The 16,024-nt window shown below is 45.0% G+C and overlaps 1 protein-coding gene and 1 long non-coding RNA gene across 7 annotated transcripts; one reads left to right on the top strand and one right to left on the bottom strand.

Annotated features, from left to right (window-relative positions):
• Nucleotides 1-534: 534 nt before the first annotated feature.
• On the bottom strand, nt 535-1,785 carry LOC123142601 (atherin-like). Its single transcript, XM_044561443.1, has 2 exons — nt 1,346-1,785; nt 535-648 (listed from the first exon to the last, which is right to left on the bottom strand). Exons 1-2 carry the CDS (start codon nt 1,783-1,785, stop codon nt 615-617), a joined length of 474 nt encoding a protein of 157 aa, XP_044417378.1. The 3' UTR covers nt 535-614.
• Nucleotides 1,786-1,949: 164 nt separating this feature from the next.
• LOC123144867 (uncharacterized) lies at nt 1,950-5,212 on the top strand. Of its 6 annotated transcripts, none has more exons than XR_006471998.1 (4): nt 1,950-2,154; nt 2,323-2,414; nt 2,503-3,308; nt 3,400-5,212. It is a non-coding gene; the product is annotated as an uncharacterized lncRNA (long non-coding RNA). The 6 variants fall into 6 exon arrangements; XR_006472001.1 differs by having other exon boundaries at nt 1,982-2,414; nt 3,400-3,635; nt 4,895-5,212; XR_006472002.1 differs by having other exon boundaries at nt 1,982-2,414; nt 3,400-3,635; nt 4,891-5,212.
• Nucleotides 5,213-16,024: the final 10,812 nt, after the last annotated feature.

Here is a 16,024-nt window from a genome sequence, read left to right as displayed (position 1 = left end):
AACTGTGGCGGACTCTGTACATGGTTCAGATTATCTCATAATGAACACTATTAGGTTTACCTCTCCAATTTCTACTTGCTGCAGCTTTTGTGCTTATGAAGAGGAGCCTCAAGTGTTGCTCATGGCCCCAAGAGTTTTCATCGCAACCCATCTCGAAGAACAGGGCAAAGAGATCAAACAACTCATCCAGTCGACATAAACTATATCTCAAACCTTGAATGCAGCTCCACTTTCCGAAAATCACTGACCAGTTCACAAGGACATCTCCAGGCCTGAAAAGGCTGAAAAATACAAGCATATAATAAGTTTCTATGCTCAGCAGTAAAAATACAAGCATATAATAAGCAATCACCAGATAACTTACTTCTCGCCAAGCAGATTTGAAGCATGAAATTTCTGCCCTCATGGACGCACCATGGAGAAGGTAAATTCATTAAACACTCGTACCTAAATGAAAGCAGGAATTTGAGCAACAAAACGGGCATGTAGAAAAATATCTCAGCGACTGCGAACAATTGATCAAAAGGCATGACTTACAGTGGATAGACTGAGGTCTCGGCCGTGCATAGATTCTACCCAGTAAAATGGCAGCAACACGCCAAGAACAACGACAGTTAAGGATCACATTTGTCCATACTCCCTGAAATCCTGGAAGAACAAACCGTGAAAAGTTGAAATTAGGAGTAAATAACATATCAAAAGAGTTCACAAATAGAAAGGAGAAAATCCGATATCTGTACAAAGACAAAATTATGTTTCCGTATCATAAACTCTGTACATCCAAATCGCTAGGAAGATCCTCTGCTGGGCTACTACTGCAAGGACATCCAGCATTCTGCTCGTACTTTTAAACACATGAACGAATCAACATGTATGCACTGAATGAAAATATCCTCATGAAACAAACCAAAGGGGGATGAAAAGCAGATCTGAGACTTGAGGAGAGAATAAATATCATACTGATGTACAATCCAAATAACCTAAACCTGAAAATAGAGAATAGAACCATGTATGCATACTTATACCCTTTCTGAATCATTAAATACACCATAACTATTTTAAATTTATTCGTTTAGCAATTAGGACACCGTACATAGAAGTAATTAATTACCTATAAACATCAAAAGCTAACTAAACAGTAGGCTATTTACATGGACCAAATCAAATTTGTGACTGGTTTTAAGGTTGGAATTGAACACTTGCAGACATAGACGACTCAAATCAACCTTGACTAATCAATAAACAATCGATTCCAACATACGGAGAAGAATCTAAGTTTCTTGTGAGGCTTCATCTAGGAACAATATCATTCCCAATCAATGAAGAAACACGTCACACCACTTACATGGGGCCGAAGAGGTTCTGGCGGAGGTGCCGAAGACATGCGAAGGCGGCCCCGGAGGTGCTCGGATCTGGCTGATGCAAGGGTCCATAGCGCGATAGGGAAGGCAGGGGCTCAGGGGCGTCGCCGTACAGCCGATGGTGGGGGCGGCGAGCAGCGATTGCTAGAGATGTGCTGGCCGACGAGGTGGAGATGGTGGCTGCTTGGGCCTCCAGTGGCTGGTCTGACCGGCGCGGCTGCGCGGTTGTGCCCCTGGTCGGGGTAGGGAGGGCAGCGGAGGAGGTCGTCGGGCGGCGTACAGGGGCTGCAGCGGCCGGTGGAGGACCACGGGTGGACCAGCGCGGCGGCGAGGTGGTGCCGAGGACGGCGAGCGATGGCCGAGGAGCTGAGGGGCGGGGTGGGGAACTGGGGATGAAGCCGACGCTAACCCTACACCTAGCCATTGTGTGCGTGTGTGTCGATGAGAGAGATGTGGCCCATGTGGGCTTTGCGGGGCTTGGCCCATGCGCGCCTGCGCGGGATGAGCGACGACGGACGAAGATTGCGAAAGCGACGTAAGAGGAGAGACGAACCTTACGTTCCTTTTAGGTAGTAGAGATAGAGATAACTTGCCGTTCGTTCGTTTGTTACTCCACCTAGAAAGGGAAACCGTTAAGAAATAGTCTGCATTGGCGGTGGACTGACTCCGGGCAATACTCGCCGAGCTAGTGCTACCTTGCTCTCTTCAAGGGATCAATCCCAGACCCTTTGTGAAGCTAAGGACGTGGTGCTTCTGGTCTCGAGCACATAATATCCGGGCCACATACGCGAGCGTAAGTAATGAAGCAAATCAAGAAATACGTCTGGGCGTATGGGCCTGGAAGTAGACGGAGGAGACGGCAAACTAGTCGAGCCGTGGCCCAGGACGTCGGGCCTCTTCCTGATCCGTGGATCAGGATAATTGTTGTCGTCTCCTACCTCACGCTGCTGCGTTTTTTTAGTAGAGAGAGGGCCGAGCTTTGGGAGAGGCGATTCGACAACTTAGCGAAGATCTGCCGGTGGAAATGGAGTTCCTGATGCAGCCAATTAAAAGGTAAGCAAATAGTTAATCTCCTGTAGCATTTGGTGTTCGTTCTGGATTCCAAGGCGTGGATCTGAAACTTTGCCCGCTTGCCTCCCAGATTAACGGCGTTGGAGGAGGTTAATGGTAGTGACGTCCCGATGGACCACCTCCATTAGATTAGTGCGGGAATGGATCAGCCCCTCGCGGAGAGCTTCGATGGGCGGCTTCGTGTGGCGGATCGACCGGTGGCATCTGAGAAGGGGGGGGATTCGCCAGAAACTTCCGCATAGTCCATAGGCAAGAAGGATCCTAGAGCTCCAGGATGGACCCGCTGGTATGATCGGAGAGAAAATAGCAAATCGATAATTTTATTGTGGAGTTATGCAGATACTATTTCCATAGACATGTGAATGCTTGTGATTAGAAGAGTAGATGGCAGGTGGGATATAAGTAGTGTCTGAACACCTTCGTATGTAATGTTCTGGTATTGGATTGTTGGTTCAGTAATTTACATAGTTACAGGCGCTGGATAAAGATAAATCTTGTTTCTGTGTAAATGTGTCATATGTAAAGAAAACATGAAATATTCGAATAAAAATTAGGAGACAGTCATTGGGTGAAGGGGACAAAGATATATCTTGTTTCTGTGTAAATGTGTCATGTTAATGACATTTAGGAGACAGTAAATGGAGAGGGGGAAGGATACATTTTGCTACTGCATAAATAGACCTCGGGGCATGATATAATTTTCAGGAATGTGTCATGTCACTGAAGAGCTGTTGTGTACCAACAATGCTGTTAGCACAGTGTGATCTCTAAGGGAGGAACATTAGCTAGCAGGACCAAAACTCTGGAAGCAAGAAAGATAATGAGGGAAATCAGACTCCTCTGGTGACTGGAACGAGAACGCTGGGTCAGCAAGTGGTAAGCATGAGAGTTTCAAGAGATAGAATTCATTTAGTTGTTTGGTAGCTTATATGAAATGGAAACCTGAAAACCTTGATCTACAATGTAGGTGGAATGCCGCAAGCTAAGCCGTGGATCAGAAGAGGAAAATCTATTTGGTCCGTGGCTCGTGAAATCTGCTTTTCCGTCGAATGGCTGGAGGCACGAATTGGATGCAGAGCTATGGCTCTTCTCCCCCAAGGCCCCAACGCGGGCGGCATTTGGAAGCGGAGGAGTGAGAAAGAGGGATAGGAAGCAGAGGCGCCGACAGCCATGAAGTTCCTAATGCAACTAATCAATCAGGAGGTATGTCGATTCGTAAGTATATTGTGATCTTTTTCTGTTTTGCACGCGCGGAAGGGGGAACTCGCCGCAGGTGTCATGGCTGTGTATAGGTAAGGTCAACCCTCAAGCTCCATGGTGGGCTAAGAGGTTAGTTCACAACATACTAACATAGAGATGTAAAAATTCGTAGGTGGTAATTGGGATAGAGTACATTTGTAGAAATTTGGTCCCTGTTCATATAATTTGGATAGAGTATGGTAGTCGCAAGGAAGTAATTTGGATAGAGTATGTTGTAAATTTTGATTAGCAGCTTAATAGGGCAGTTTTGGAACTTTGCATTTAAGAAATGTTGCATCCTTGGGAGAAGAATTGGTACTTCCTCTGTAAATTAATATAAGATCTAAAAGATTTTATATTTACAGTTGGAGTACAAATGTACCACAAATGCAGTTCTGCAGATTTGGCAGATGCTTTAAGTTTAAAAGAACAGAACTAGGTACTAGTCAAACATTTTTTTTTTGGTTTAGCAGCTAAATAGGCTGGTGAGTAGAAGTGTGGTCTCACAAGATACTGGTTCCTTGAGGGGAATATTTGCAGAGGCATTTTAAAAAATTGGATGCTTAGGACTACATTTTTTGTAAACATGATTTGCATAACCTGCAGTTTTTTTTTGTCTGTTTGAAGCGAACTCGTCGTTCAGTCTATCACCTTATCATTTTTGTTATGAAATGAATCATTAGTAGCATGCCTTTTCTCTTCTTCCCATATTGTTTTCTGTCACATTAAGCATGATTTTTTATGTTTATTTGAAGCAGAGGGCCTGATGCAAAACTGTATCATATTTTTACTGATTTTTGCTGCGACGAGCCCCTTTATTTGCTTTGCTTACAAAGCTAATATTTAAATCTTTTGATATTTTTAGCATATGTTTTGGTTGAATTGAACGGCCCATAAGTTACATCATCACATGTTGTTCTAGCCTATTTGAAGCTTTAGATTTATTTCATATATGGATCTTGGACTACAAACCGAATCTGGATTTGGTGACTTCATAACCATTGCAGCCCTGTTTCTGGTTTATCTCTTTACGTTGGGTATGGATGTGTTCATGCGTTTGTGGATGAAGCGAAGCTTCTGTAGGCTAGTAGGCGATGGTCTTTATAGGGCCACCCATTGTTTTTCTGCAATTTGTTGTGTTCTTGCTCTTCCACCTATTTACTGATTTGTTTACTGATGTTACAGAAATCTAAACCTGAAATTATATTCATTCATGGAGTCAGGAAACAAGAACTGGATCCATGTGTGAAATGACATGTTCAATAAACCTTCGGAGCTTGGCACTAATATGTTCGGCGGCCGCCATCAAACTCTTTTGCAATCTCAGAGCCCGCCTCTAACATGCAGATGGTCCATCAGCGTAATTTGATGAACTTGAATATGCTAGGCACTACTAGAAGTTTGGAAACCCTAAACTCAAATTCTAGAATTCTTGTACCTTTCCTGTGGTGCAGCCAAAGGCTGTTTATCTTAATTCCTGAGATTTTGTTTCCCAATACAACAGGAGATGTCTTGACATCACAATCCTGTGTTTTTACTTATTTTCATCTGTTTCAAAATGATGTGATCCAAAGAGGCCTATGCAACGTCTGCATATACCCACTTTGACAAAAAAAATATTGCACGAAAAGCAAATAACCTTTGGTCGATGAATATTACTCGTATAATTCTTTTGTCGCCTATGTATTGAACGTTTGCACGCTCATGCCATCAATGTTGCTTATCGCCTTAAAAGTGAAACGTTACTTGCTCAAAAACTAAAATATGTTAGGTGGTTTTCTAAGGCTGCATTTTCATATTTTACATAGCTTCTGTTTTTTTCTTATGTCGGATCACAGCCTTCGGTAACAGGCAAACATTTGCCAGACCTTGATAGTCTGTACAACAGCCATGGATTTTATTTATTTCCGTAGCATCCTTTTTCCTTTTTTAGAACATGGGTTTGCGTGATTTGATGTTTGTTTGAGATACTTTCATATTTACACTTTGGTGCGACAGTGCTGGAAGCAGCCTGTAATTAACTTTCGAAGGGGGTGCGCAGAGGATGAGCTGATTTTGTGCGAGGATTGATTTAGCTGGTAGGGGAGGAGACGAGGCGTGCAAGGGAAGATTTTTTTTAGACTAGGTCGTGCAGCGGTTAGTCCAGAATCTGCCCTTTCACGGCCCATATCGTCGATCCACATCCGAGACGCTGGTAACGTGGCTCACGGCGGCATGTTGCCTCATGGTCAGATGTGGGCCATGGGCCCTGTTGGAAAACATAAATACGTGGTCAATACCTGGGCCTATACGCTTGGGATTGGCGATCTCGGGGAGGACCGACGGGAAAGATATCGAGAGTGGCTGTGCTCGGGCACAGAATAGCACTTTCGCTATGACTAGTTCTTTCTGAAGCATGAACATTCACTATCAACTCGAAACTTTAGCTTGGCAACTTGTATAATAATTCAAGCATTGGATGTTCCTAATGATGATGATACTTTCAACGTATTGTAGAACTCAATGTTATTAAGATCAAGTTTCTACTCGGAAACTTTCAATTCTTGCATTCAGTAATTCGGATGTGCACACTTTCTATTGGTGAAACTATCAACTAAATATATTAAATGTTTCCAGCCGGAGCGTCGGCCGAACCGTTACGCCGGACACACGTCAAGCCGCAAGATAGATCGTAATCATGCGGCCAGAAAACAGCGCACTCCCTCCCTTATCTGCAGCACATCTCTTTCTTCCTTCTCCAGCACTCAGCTCCCCCGTCCCCATCCCCGCAGCTCCGTTCCCCCGTCCCGCACTACCGGCGTCGCCGCAGCTCTGGTCCCCTGTCCCGCACCACTGCCTTCGTTGCTGCGACCCTCCTCTGCCCCCCAACCCCCAATCTCCCTCCTTTTTCCTTTCTCTATGATGGCCAACGCTCTGACCTGAATCCCGTGATCCCCGACGACCATCTCTCACCGGAGATGGACACGACGACAAGGGGGCAGCGCTGCGTAGCTACGATGCCTGAACAAGCATCTATTTTTGCTGTAACCGACCAGCCAAAACGCTGGAACCGACCAGCTCAGAAGTTGCAAACTGGCGCGACTAGATGCTACGAGCAGCGAGGTGGAGCTCAGCGAGGAGCTTCAACCGGAGGCGACAGGTGTTTCAACCAGCATGGATTTTGAGCTGGAACCAACCGCCAAAAGCTGCATCCAGTGTGGATTTTTGCTGGAACCAACAGCGAGGCATGTTCCGACTGGCAACAGGCATAATGCCGAAAGCTTCAACCGGCATGGAGAATGGCTTCAACAGGCATGAAAAAAGCTTCAACCATGAAAAATCACAAACAGAAAAAAGCCTCAACCGTGCAAAAAAAATTCGACTTACGCGGCAAAAGCTTCAACCGTTGTGTAAAAAAGCTTCAACCGGCAAAGAACAAAGCTTCAACCATGGGAAAAAGGCTTCAATGGGGTGGAAAAAAAGTTTCAACCATGGAAAAAATTCTTACGAGCGGCACAGAAAAAAGCTTCAACCGGTGTGTGGAAAAGCTTCAACCGTTGAACGAAGAAGCTTCAACCATGGAAAAGCCTCAATGGGCATGGAAGAAAAGCTTCAAACTAAAAAAGGTTTCAATCGGGAAGGAAAAAGCATCAGCCGGCAAGGAAAAAAGCTTCCATCAGGCGTCGGCATGATGACGATGTGCGAGCGGGGGGCTGCGGCCGACGGCATGGCGGTGTAGCGACGGGCGTGCTACGACGGCGGCGGTTAATTACTGCAAGGACGAAGAGGTCTGCCGTCCTATGACGACGGCGTTGCTACAGACCATGGCGGGGTGGTGCGATGAGGTCTTTCGCTGGAACCAGCGAGCACGGGTGTTGTGAGGACGAAGATTGGCTGCGGGGATGGCGACCAGTGGCGAGGATTGCCGGCGACCAGCGTCGAGGACGGGAGAGCATGCGTGGTTGGGGTGTAGGTGAGGCGACCTGCGCGGGGGAAGGGAAGGACCTGCGCGAGGGAGTCAATCGAGGGGAGAAGAAACACGACATGGGGATAAGAATCCGACGGCTAGCACGCGACCGGCTGAAAGTTTAGGCCGGCGCCTATCAGCGCCCTTTAGTGTAACATTTAGCATTATACGTTTTCTATGAAAACGTATGTATTTATATTTTCTATTATATCAACAGTAAAACAAAGTCAGAGTTAGCAGGGTGCTAACTGCCTAAGAAAGAAAGCTAAGCTGTTAAATGATGTTGTCTATCCAAGAACTAAACTACAGTAGTATGCTGCCCTCTAGTGGCTAGAGGATGATTTTATTCACGAGTAACCGAAAACACATTGTCGTTGCCGATTAGCTGATCGAGCGAAGAACGCTGAGCTCAAGAACACACACAACACACGCGAGAGAGGAAAGCCTTTTTGCCGCAGCTAACAACGCTATGTTTTCTGTTTCATTCCTTTTCCCTTATTCCTGGTACAACCGAAAGCCTAGCTAACAAACCCCGGCCAGCCCGTCGTGATCCGGATTGATCGCGCCATCCCACGACCTCCTTCACACATACGTGCCATGCTGACCGGGTTTACAGAAAACCAACAAAGGGAAAAAACGGGATAGTGCGGAGGGCACGTCCCAGCTACGTGCATGCTGCATGTGACCATCACATCAGTGCATGCATACACAAGTTTAAAACAGAAAAATGACCCTAGTGGTCTGACGGAGAGCTTATTCTATCATTTCTCCCCCTAAGCTTGACGTCCACTGATGATCTCTACGACGCCCAACCTTCGACGCATCTCAGTGAACTGAACCCTTCCAAGGGATTTCGTCAGAACATCAGCCAGCTGCTCTTGTGTCCGCACATAATCAACCTCCACTTGCCCAGTTTCCATGCTATCACGGATGAAGTGGAACTTCACATCAATGCGTTTACTTCGATCATGATGAACTGGATTTTTGGCTAGTGCAATGGCTGACTTGCTGTCCACCAACAGTCTGAACTTGGTTGCTTCCTGGCCTTGCATCTCGCCTAGGAGACGGCTCAACCAGATCCCTTGTTGGGTTGCCGCCGCTGCTGCTACATACTCCGCTTCACAAGAGCTGATTGCCATAATTTTCTGCTTCTGCGAAGTCCAGCTAACTGGATTGTCTCCAAGGAAGAAGACCTGACCTGACGTGCTCTTGCGGTCGCTTATGTCGCCGGCGTGGTCACTGTCACTATACCCGAGCAGAGCTGCAGTCCCACCACTCGTGTAACGATAGCCATAATGCCTCGTCCCTTGAATGTAGCGAAGGATTTGCTTGACTTCCGCCCAATGGTTTGAGCTCGGATTCTCCATAAACCGACTCACAATCCCCACGGAATGAGCAATGTCAGGACGAGTGTGTACAAGGTACCGAAGACTTCCAATTATGCTGCGATACAGAGTAGCATCAGCGGCCTTTGCACCATCATTCTTCTTGAGTTTGAGTCTGCGTTCCATGGGAGTATGACAACTGTTGCAGTCGCTCATTCCTGCCTGCTCAAGGATCTTTCCGGCATACGCTTGCTGACAAAGTGTAATCTCCACCTTCCCTTGTACTACTTCAATGCCCAGATAATAGCTGAGGGGGCCAAGATCACTCATCTTGAAAAGATGCTGCATCTGCGCCTTAAATTCAGATATTGCAGCCATGTCCGTTCCCGTGATGATCAAATTGAAGGAAATATGCCCTAGAGGCAATAATAAAGTATTATTTATTTCCTTGTATCATGATAAATGTTTATTATTCGTGCTAGAATTGTATTAACCGGAAACATAATACATGTGTGAATACATAGACAAACAGAGTGTCACTAGTATGCCTCTACTTGACTAGCTCGTTAATCAAAGATGGTTATGTTTCCTAGCCATAGACATAAGTTGTCATTTGATTAACGAGATCACCTCATTAGGAGAATGACGTGATTGACTTGACCCATTCCGTTAGCTTAGCACCCGATCGTTTAGTATGTTGCTATTGCTTTCTTCATGACTTATACATGTTCCTATGACTATGAGATTATGCAACTCCCGTTTACCGGAGGAACACTTTGTGTGCTACCAAACGTCACAACGTAAATGGGTGATTATAAAGGTGCTCTACAGGTGTCTCCAAAGGTACTTGTTGGGTTGGCGTATTTCGATATTAGGATTTGTCACTCCAATTGTCGGAGAGGTATCTCTAGGCCCACTCGGTAATGCACATCACTATAAGCCTTGCAAGCATTGTGACTAATGAGTTAGTTGCGGGATGATGTGTTACGGAACGAGTAAAGAGACTTGCCGGTAACGAGATTGAACTAGGTATCGAGATACCGACGATCAAATCTCGGGCAAGTAACATACCGGTGACAAAGGGAACAACGTATGTTGTTATGCGGTCTGACCGATAAAGATCTTCGTAGAATATGTGGGAGCCAATATGGGCATCCAGGTCCCGCTATTGGTTATTGACCGGAGACGTGTCTCGGTCATTTCTACATAGTTCTCGAACCCGTAGGGTCCGCACGCTTAACGTTACGATGACAGTTTTATTGAGTTTTGATGTACCGAAGGAGTTCGGAGTCCCGGATGAGATCGGGGATATGACGAGGAGTCTCGAAATGGTCGAGACGTAAAAATCAATATATTGGACGACTATATTCAGACTTCGGAAAGGTTCCGAGTGATTCGGGTATTTTTCGGAGTACCGGAGAGTTACGGGATTTCGTATTGGGCCTTAATGGGCCATACGGGAAAGGAGAGAAAGGCCTCAAAAGGTGGCCGCACCCCTCCCCATGGTCTGGTCCGAATTGGACTAGGGAAGGGGGGGGGCACCCTTCTTTCTTTCTCCTTCCCCCTTCCCTTCTCCTACTCCCACAAGGAAAGGAGGAGTCCTACTCCCGGTGGGAGTAGGACTCCCCCCTATGGCGCGCCTCTCCCCTTGGCCGGCTGCCTCCCCCTTGCTCCTTTATATACGGGGGTAGGGGGGCACCCCAGAGACACAACAATTGATCCTTGAGATCTCTTAGCCGTGTGCGGTGCCCCCCTCCACCAGATTACACCTCGATAATACCGTCGCGGAGCTTAGGCGAAGCCCTGCGTCGGTGGAACATCATCATCGTCACCACGCCGTCGTGCTGACGAAACTCTCCCTCAACACTCGGCTGGATCGGAGTTCGAGGGACGTCATCGAGCTGAACGTGTGTAGAAATTCGGAGGTGCCGTGCGTTCGGTACTTGATCGGTCAGATCGTGAAGACGTACGACTACATCAACCGCGTTGTGATAACGCTTCCGCTTTCGGTCTACGAGGGTACGTGGACAACACTCTCCCCTCTCGTTGCTATGCATCACCATGATCTTGCGTGTGCGTAGAAATTTTTTTGAAATTACTACGTTCCCCAACAGTGGCATCCGAGCCTGATTTTATGTGTTGATGCTATGCACGAGTAGAACACAAGTGAGTTGTGGGCGATATAAGTCATACTGCTTACCAGCATGTCATACTTTGGTTCAGCGGTATTGTGAGATGAAGCGGCCCGGACCGACATTACGCGTACGCTTACGCGAGACTGGTTTCACCATTGCGAGCACTCGTTGCTTAAAGGTGACTGGCGGGTGTCTGTCTCTCTCACTTTAGTTGAACCGAGTGTGGCTACGCCCGGTCCTTGCGAAGGTTAAAACAGCACCAACTTGACAAACTATCGTTGTGGTTTTGATGCGTAGGTAAGAACGGTTCTTGCTAAGCCCGTAGCAGCCACGTAAAACTTGCAACAATAAAGTAGAGGACGTCTAACTTGTTTTTGCAGGGCATGTTGTGATGTGATATGGTCAAGACATGATGTGATATAATTTGTTGTATGAGATGATCATGTTTTGTAACCGAGTTATCGGCAACTAGCAGGAGCCATATGGTTGTCGTTTTATTGTATGCAATGCAATCGCCGTGTAATGCTTTACTTTATCACTAAGCGGTAGCGATAGTCGTAGAAGCATAAGATTGACGAGACGACAACGATGCTACGATGGAGATCAAGGTGTCGCGCCGGTGACGATGGTGATCATGATGGTGCTTCGGAGATGGAGATCACAAGCACGGTGCTTCGGAGATGGAGATCACAAGCACAAGATTATGATGGCCATATCATATCACTTATATTGATTGCATGTGATGTTAATCCTTTATGCATCTTATCTTGCTTTGTTTGACGGTAGCATTATAAGATGATCCTTCACTAAATTATCAAAGTATAAGTGTTCTCCCTGAGTATGCACCGTTGCGAAAGTTCTTCGTGCTGAGACACCACGTGATGATCGGGTGTGATAGGCTCTACGTTCAAATACAACGGGTGCAAAACAGTTGCACACGCGGAATACTCAGGTTAAACTTGATGAGCCTAGCATATAACAGATATGGCCTCGGAACACGGAGACCGAAAGGTCGAGCGTGAATCATATAGTAGATATGATCAACATAGTGATGTTCACCATTGAAACTACTCCATCTCACGTGATGATCGGACATGGTTTAGTTGATATGGATCACGTGATCACTTAGAGGATTAGAGGGATGTCTATCTAAGTGGGAGTTCTTAAGTAATATGATTAATTGAACTTGAATTTATCATGAACTTAGTACCTGATAGTATATTGCTTGTCTATGTTAATTGTAGATAGATGGCCCGTGCTGTTGTTCCATTGAATTTTAATGCATTTCTTGAGAAAGCAAAGTTGAAAGATGATGGTAGCAATTACACGAACTGGGTCCGTAACTTGAGGATTATCCTCATTGCTGCACAGAAGAATTACGTCCTGGAAGCACCGCTGGGTGCCAGGCCTACTGCAGGAGCAACACCAGATGTTATGAACATCTGGCAGAGCAAAGCTGATGACTACTCGATAGTTCAGTGTGCCATGCTTTACGGCTTAGAACCGGGTCTTCAACGACGTTTTGAACGTCATGGAGCATATGAGATGTTCCAAGAGTTGAAGTTAATATTTCAAGCAAATGCCCGAATTGAGAGATATGAAGTCTCCAATAAGTTCTTCAGCTGCAAGATGGAAGAGAATAGTTCTGTCAGTGAGCATATACTCAAAATGTCTGGGTATAACAATCACTTGATTCAACTGGGAGTTAATCTTCCGGATGATAGCGTTATTGACAGAATTCTTCAATCACTGCCACCAAGCTACAAGAGCTTCATGATGAACTATAATATGCAAGGGATGAGTAAGACAATTCCCGAGCTCTTCGCAATGCTAAAGGCTGCGGAGGTAGAAATCAAAAAGGAGCATCAAGTGTTGATGGTCAATAAGACCACCAGTTTCAAGAAAAAGGGTAAAGGGAAGAAGAAAGGGAACTTCAAGAAGAACAGCAAACAAGTTGCTGCTCAGGAGAAGAAACCCAAGTCTGGACCTAAGCCTAAAACTGAGTGCTTCTACTGCAAGCAAACTGGTCACTGGAAGCGGAACTGCCCAAAGTATTTGGCGGATAAGAAGGATGGCAAGGTGAACAAAGGTATATGTGATATACATGTTATTGATGTGTACCTTACTAATGCTCACAGTAGCACCTGGGTATTTGATACTGGTTCTGTTGCTAATATTTGCAACTCGAAATAGGGGCTACGGATTAAGCGAAGATTGGCTAAGGACGAGGTGACGATGCGCGTGGGAAATGGTTCCAAAGTCGATGTGATCGCGGTCGGCACGCTACCTCTACATCTACCTTCGGGATTAGTTTTAGACCTAAATAATTGTTATTTGGTGCCAGCGTTGAGCATGAACATTATATCTGGATCTTGTTTAATGCGAGACGGTTATTCATTTAAATCAGAGAATAATGGTTGTTCTATTTATATGAGTAATATCTTTTATGGTCATGCACCCTTGAAGAGTGGTCTATTTTTGTTGAATCTCGATAGTAGTGATACACATATTCATAATATTGAAACCAAAAGATGCAAAGTTAATAATGATAGTGCAACTTATTTGTGGCACTGCCGTTTGGGTCATATCGGTGTAAAGCGCATGAAGAAACTCCATACTGATGGAATTTTGGAATCACTTGATTTTGAATCACTTGGTACTTGCGAACCGTGCCTCATGGGCAAGATGACTAAAACACCGTTCTCTGGAACTATGGAGAGAGCAACAGATTTGTTGGAAATCATACATACAGATGTATGTGGTCCGATGAATGTTGAGGCTCAGATGATTTAAGCAGATATGGGTATATCTACTTAATGAAACATAAGTCTGAAACAATTGAAAAGTTCAAAGAATTTCAGAGTGAAGTTGAAAATCATCGTAACAAGAAAATAAAGTTTCTACGATCAGATCGTGGAGGAGAATATTTGAGTTACGAGTTTGGTCTACATTTGAAACAATGCGGAATAGTTTCGCAACTCACGCAACCCGGAACACCACAGCGTAATGGTGTGTCCGAACGTCGTAATCGCACTTTACTAGATATGGCGCGATCTATGATGTCTCTTACTGATTTACCGCTATCGTTTTGGGGTTATGCTTTAGAGACGGCTGCATTCACGTTAAATAGGGCACCATCAAAATCCGTTGAGACGACGCCTTATGAACTATGGTTTGGCAAGAAACCAAAGTTGTCGTTTCTTAAAGTTTGGGGCTGCGATGCTTATGTGAAGATACTTCAACCTGATAAGCTCGAACCCAAATCGGAGAAATGTGTCTTCATAGGATACCCAAAGGAGACTGTTGGGTATACCTTCTATCACAGATCCGAAGGAAAAAACTTTTGTTGCTAAATTCGGAAATTTTCTAGAGAAGGAGTTTCTCTCGAAAGAAGTGAGTGGGAGGAAAGTAGAACTTGATGAGGTAACTATACCTGCTCCCTTATTGGAAAGTAGTTCATCACAGAAACCAGTTTTTGAGACACCTACACCAATTAGTGAGGAAGTTAATGATGATGATCATGAAACTTCAGATCAAGTTATTACTGAACCTCGTAGATCAACCAGAGTAAGATCCGCACCAGAGTGGTATGGTAATCCTGTTCTGGAGGTTATGTTACTAGACCATGACAAACCTACGAACTATGAAGAAGCGATGGTGAGCCCAGATTCCGCAAAATGGCTTGAGGCCATGAAATCTGAGATGGGATCCATGTATGAGAACAAAGTATGGACTTTGGTTGACTTGCCCAATGATCGGCAAGCCATTGAAAATAAATGGATCTTCAAGAAGAAGACTGACGCTGATGGTAATGTTACTGTCTATAAAGCTCGACTTGTTGCGAAAGGTTTTCGACAAGTTCAAGGGATTGACTACGATGAGACCTTCTCACCCGTAGCGATGCTTAAGTCTGTCTGAATCATGTTAGCAATTGCCGCATTTTATGATTATGAAATTTGGCAAATGGATGTCAAAACTGCATTCCTGAATGGATTTCTGGAAGAAGAATTGTATATGATGCAACCAGAAGGTTTTGTCGATCCAAAGGGAGCTAACAAAGTGTGCAAGCTCCAGCGATCCATTTATGGACTGGTGCAAGCCTCTCGGAGTTGGAATAAACGCTTTGATAGTGTGATCAAAGCATTTGGTTTTATACAGACTTTTGGAGAAGCCTGTATTTACAAGAAAGTGGGTGGGAGCTCTGTAGCATTTCTGATATTATATGTGGATGACATATTACTGATTGGAAATGATATAGAATTTCTGGATAGCATAAAGGGATACTTGAATAAGAGTTTTTCAATGAAAGACCTCGGTGAAGCTGCGTATATATTGGGCATCAAGATCTATAGAGATAGATCAAGACGCTTAATTGGACTTTCACAAAGCACATACCTTGACAAAGTTTTGAAGAAGTTCAAAATGGATCAAGCAAAGAAAGGATTCTTGCCTGTGTTGCAAGGTGTGAAGTTGAGTAAAACTCAATGCCCGACCACTGCAGAAGATAGAGAGAAGATGAAAAATGTCCCCTATGCTTCAGCCATAGGCTCTATCATGTATGCAATGCTGTGTACCAGACCTGATGTATGCCTTGCTATAAGTCTAGCAGGAAGGTACCAAAGTAATCCAGGAGTGGATCACTGGACAGCGGTCAAGAACATCCTGAAATACCTGAAAAGGACTAAGGATATGTTTCTCGTATATGGAGGTGACAAAGAGCTCATCGTAAATGGTTACGTTGATGCAAGCTTTGACACTGATCCGGACGATTCTAAATCGCAAACCGGATACGTATTTACATTGAACGGTGGAGCTGTCAGTTGGTGCAGTTCTAAACAAAGCGTCGTGGCGGGATCTACATGTGAAGCGGAGTACATAGCTGCTTCGGAAGCAGCAAATGAAGGAGTCTGGATGAAGGAGTTCATATCCAATCTAGGTGTCATACCT

Source organism: Triticum aestivum, chromosome 6D, assembly GCF_018294505.1.
Source record: "Triticum aestivum cultivar Chinese Spring chromosome 6D, IWGSC CS RefSeq v2.1, whole genome shotgun sequence".
Lineage (NCBI taxonomy): Eukaryota > Viridiplantae > Streptophyta > Magnoliopsida > Poales > Poaceae > Triticum > Triticum aestivum.
Note: the sequence above shows the minus strand (reverse complement) of the source record. Positions and strands in the feature narration are given on the sequence as shown.

Excerpts from the sequence above, each read along its gene's own strand:
- LOC123142601 (XM_044561443.1), bottom strand. The coding sequence starts at position 1,785 with ATGGCTAGGTGTAGGGTTAGCGTCGGCTTCATCCCCAGTTCCCCACCC. Across the intron at positions 649-1,345 it reads CAGAACCTCTTCGGCCCCAT|GATTTCAGGGAGTATGGACA; the intron begins GTAAGTGGTGTG and ends TTGTTCTTCCAG.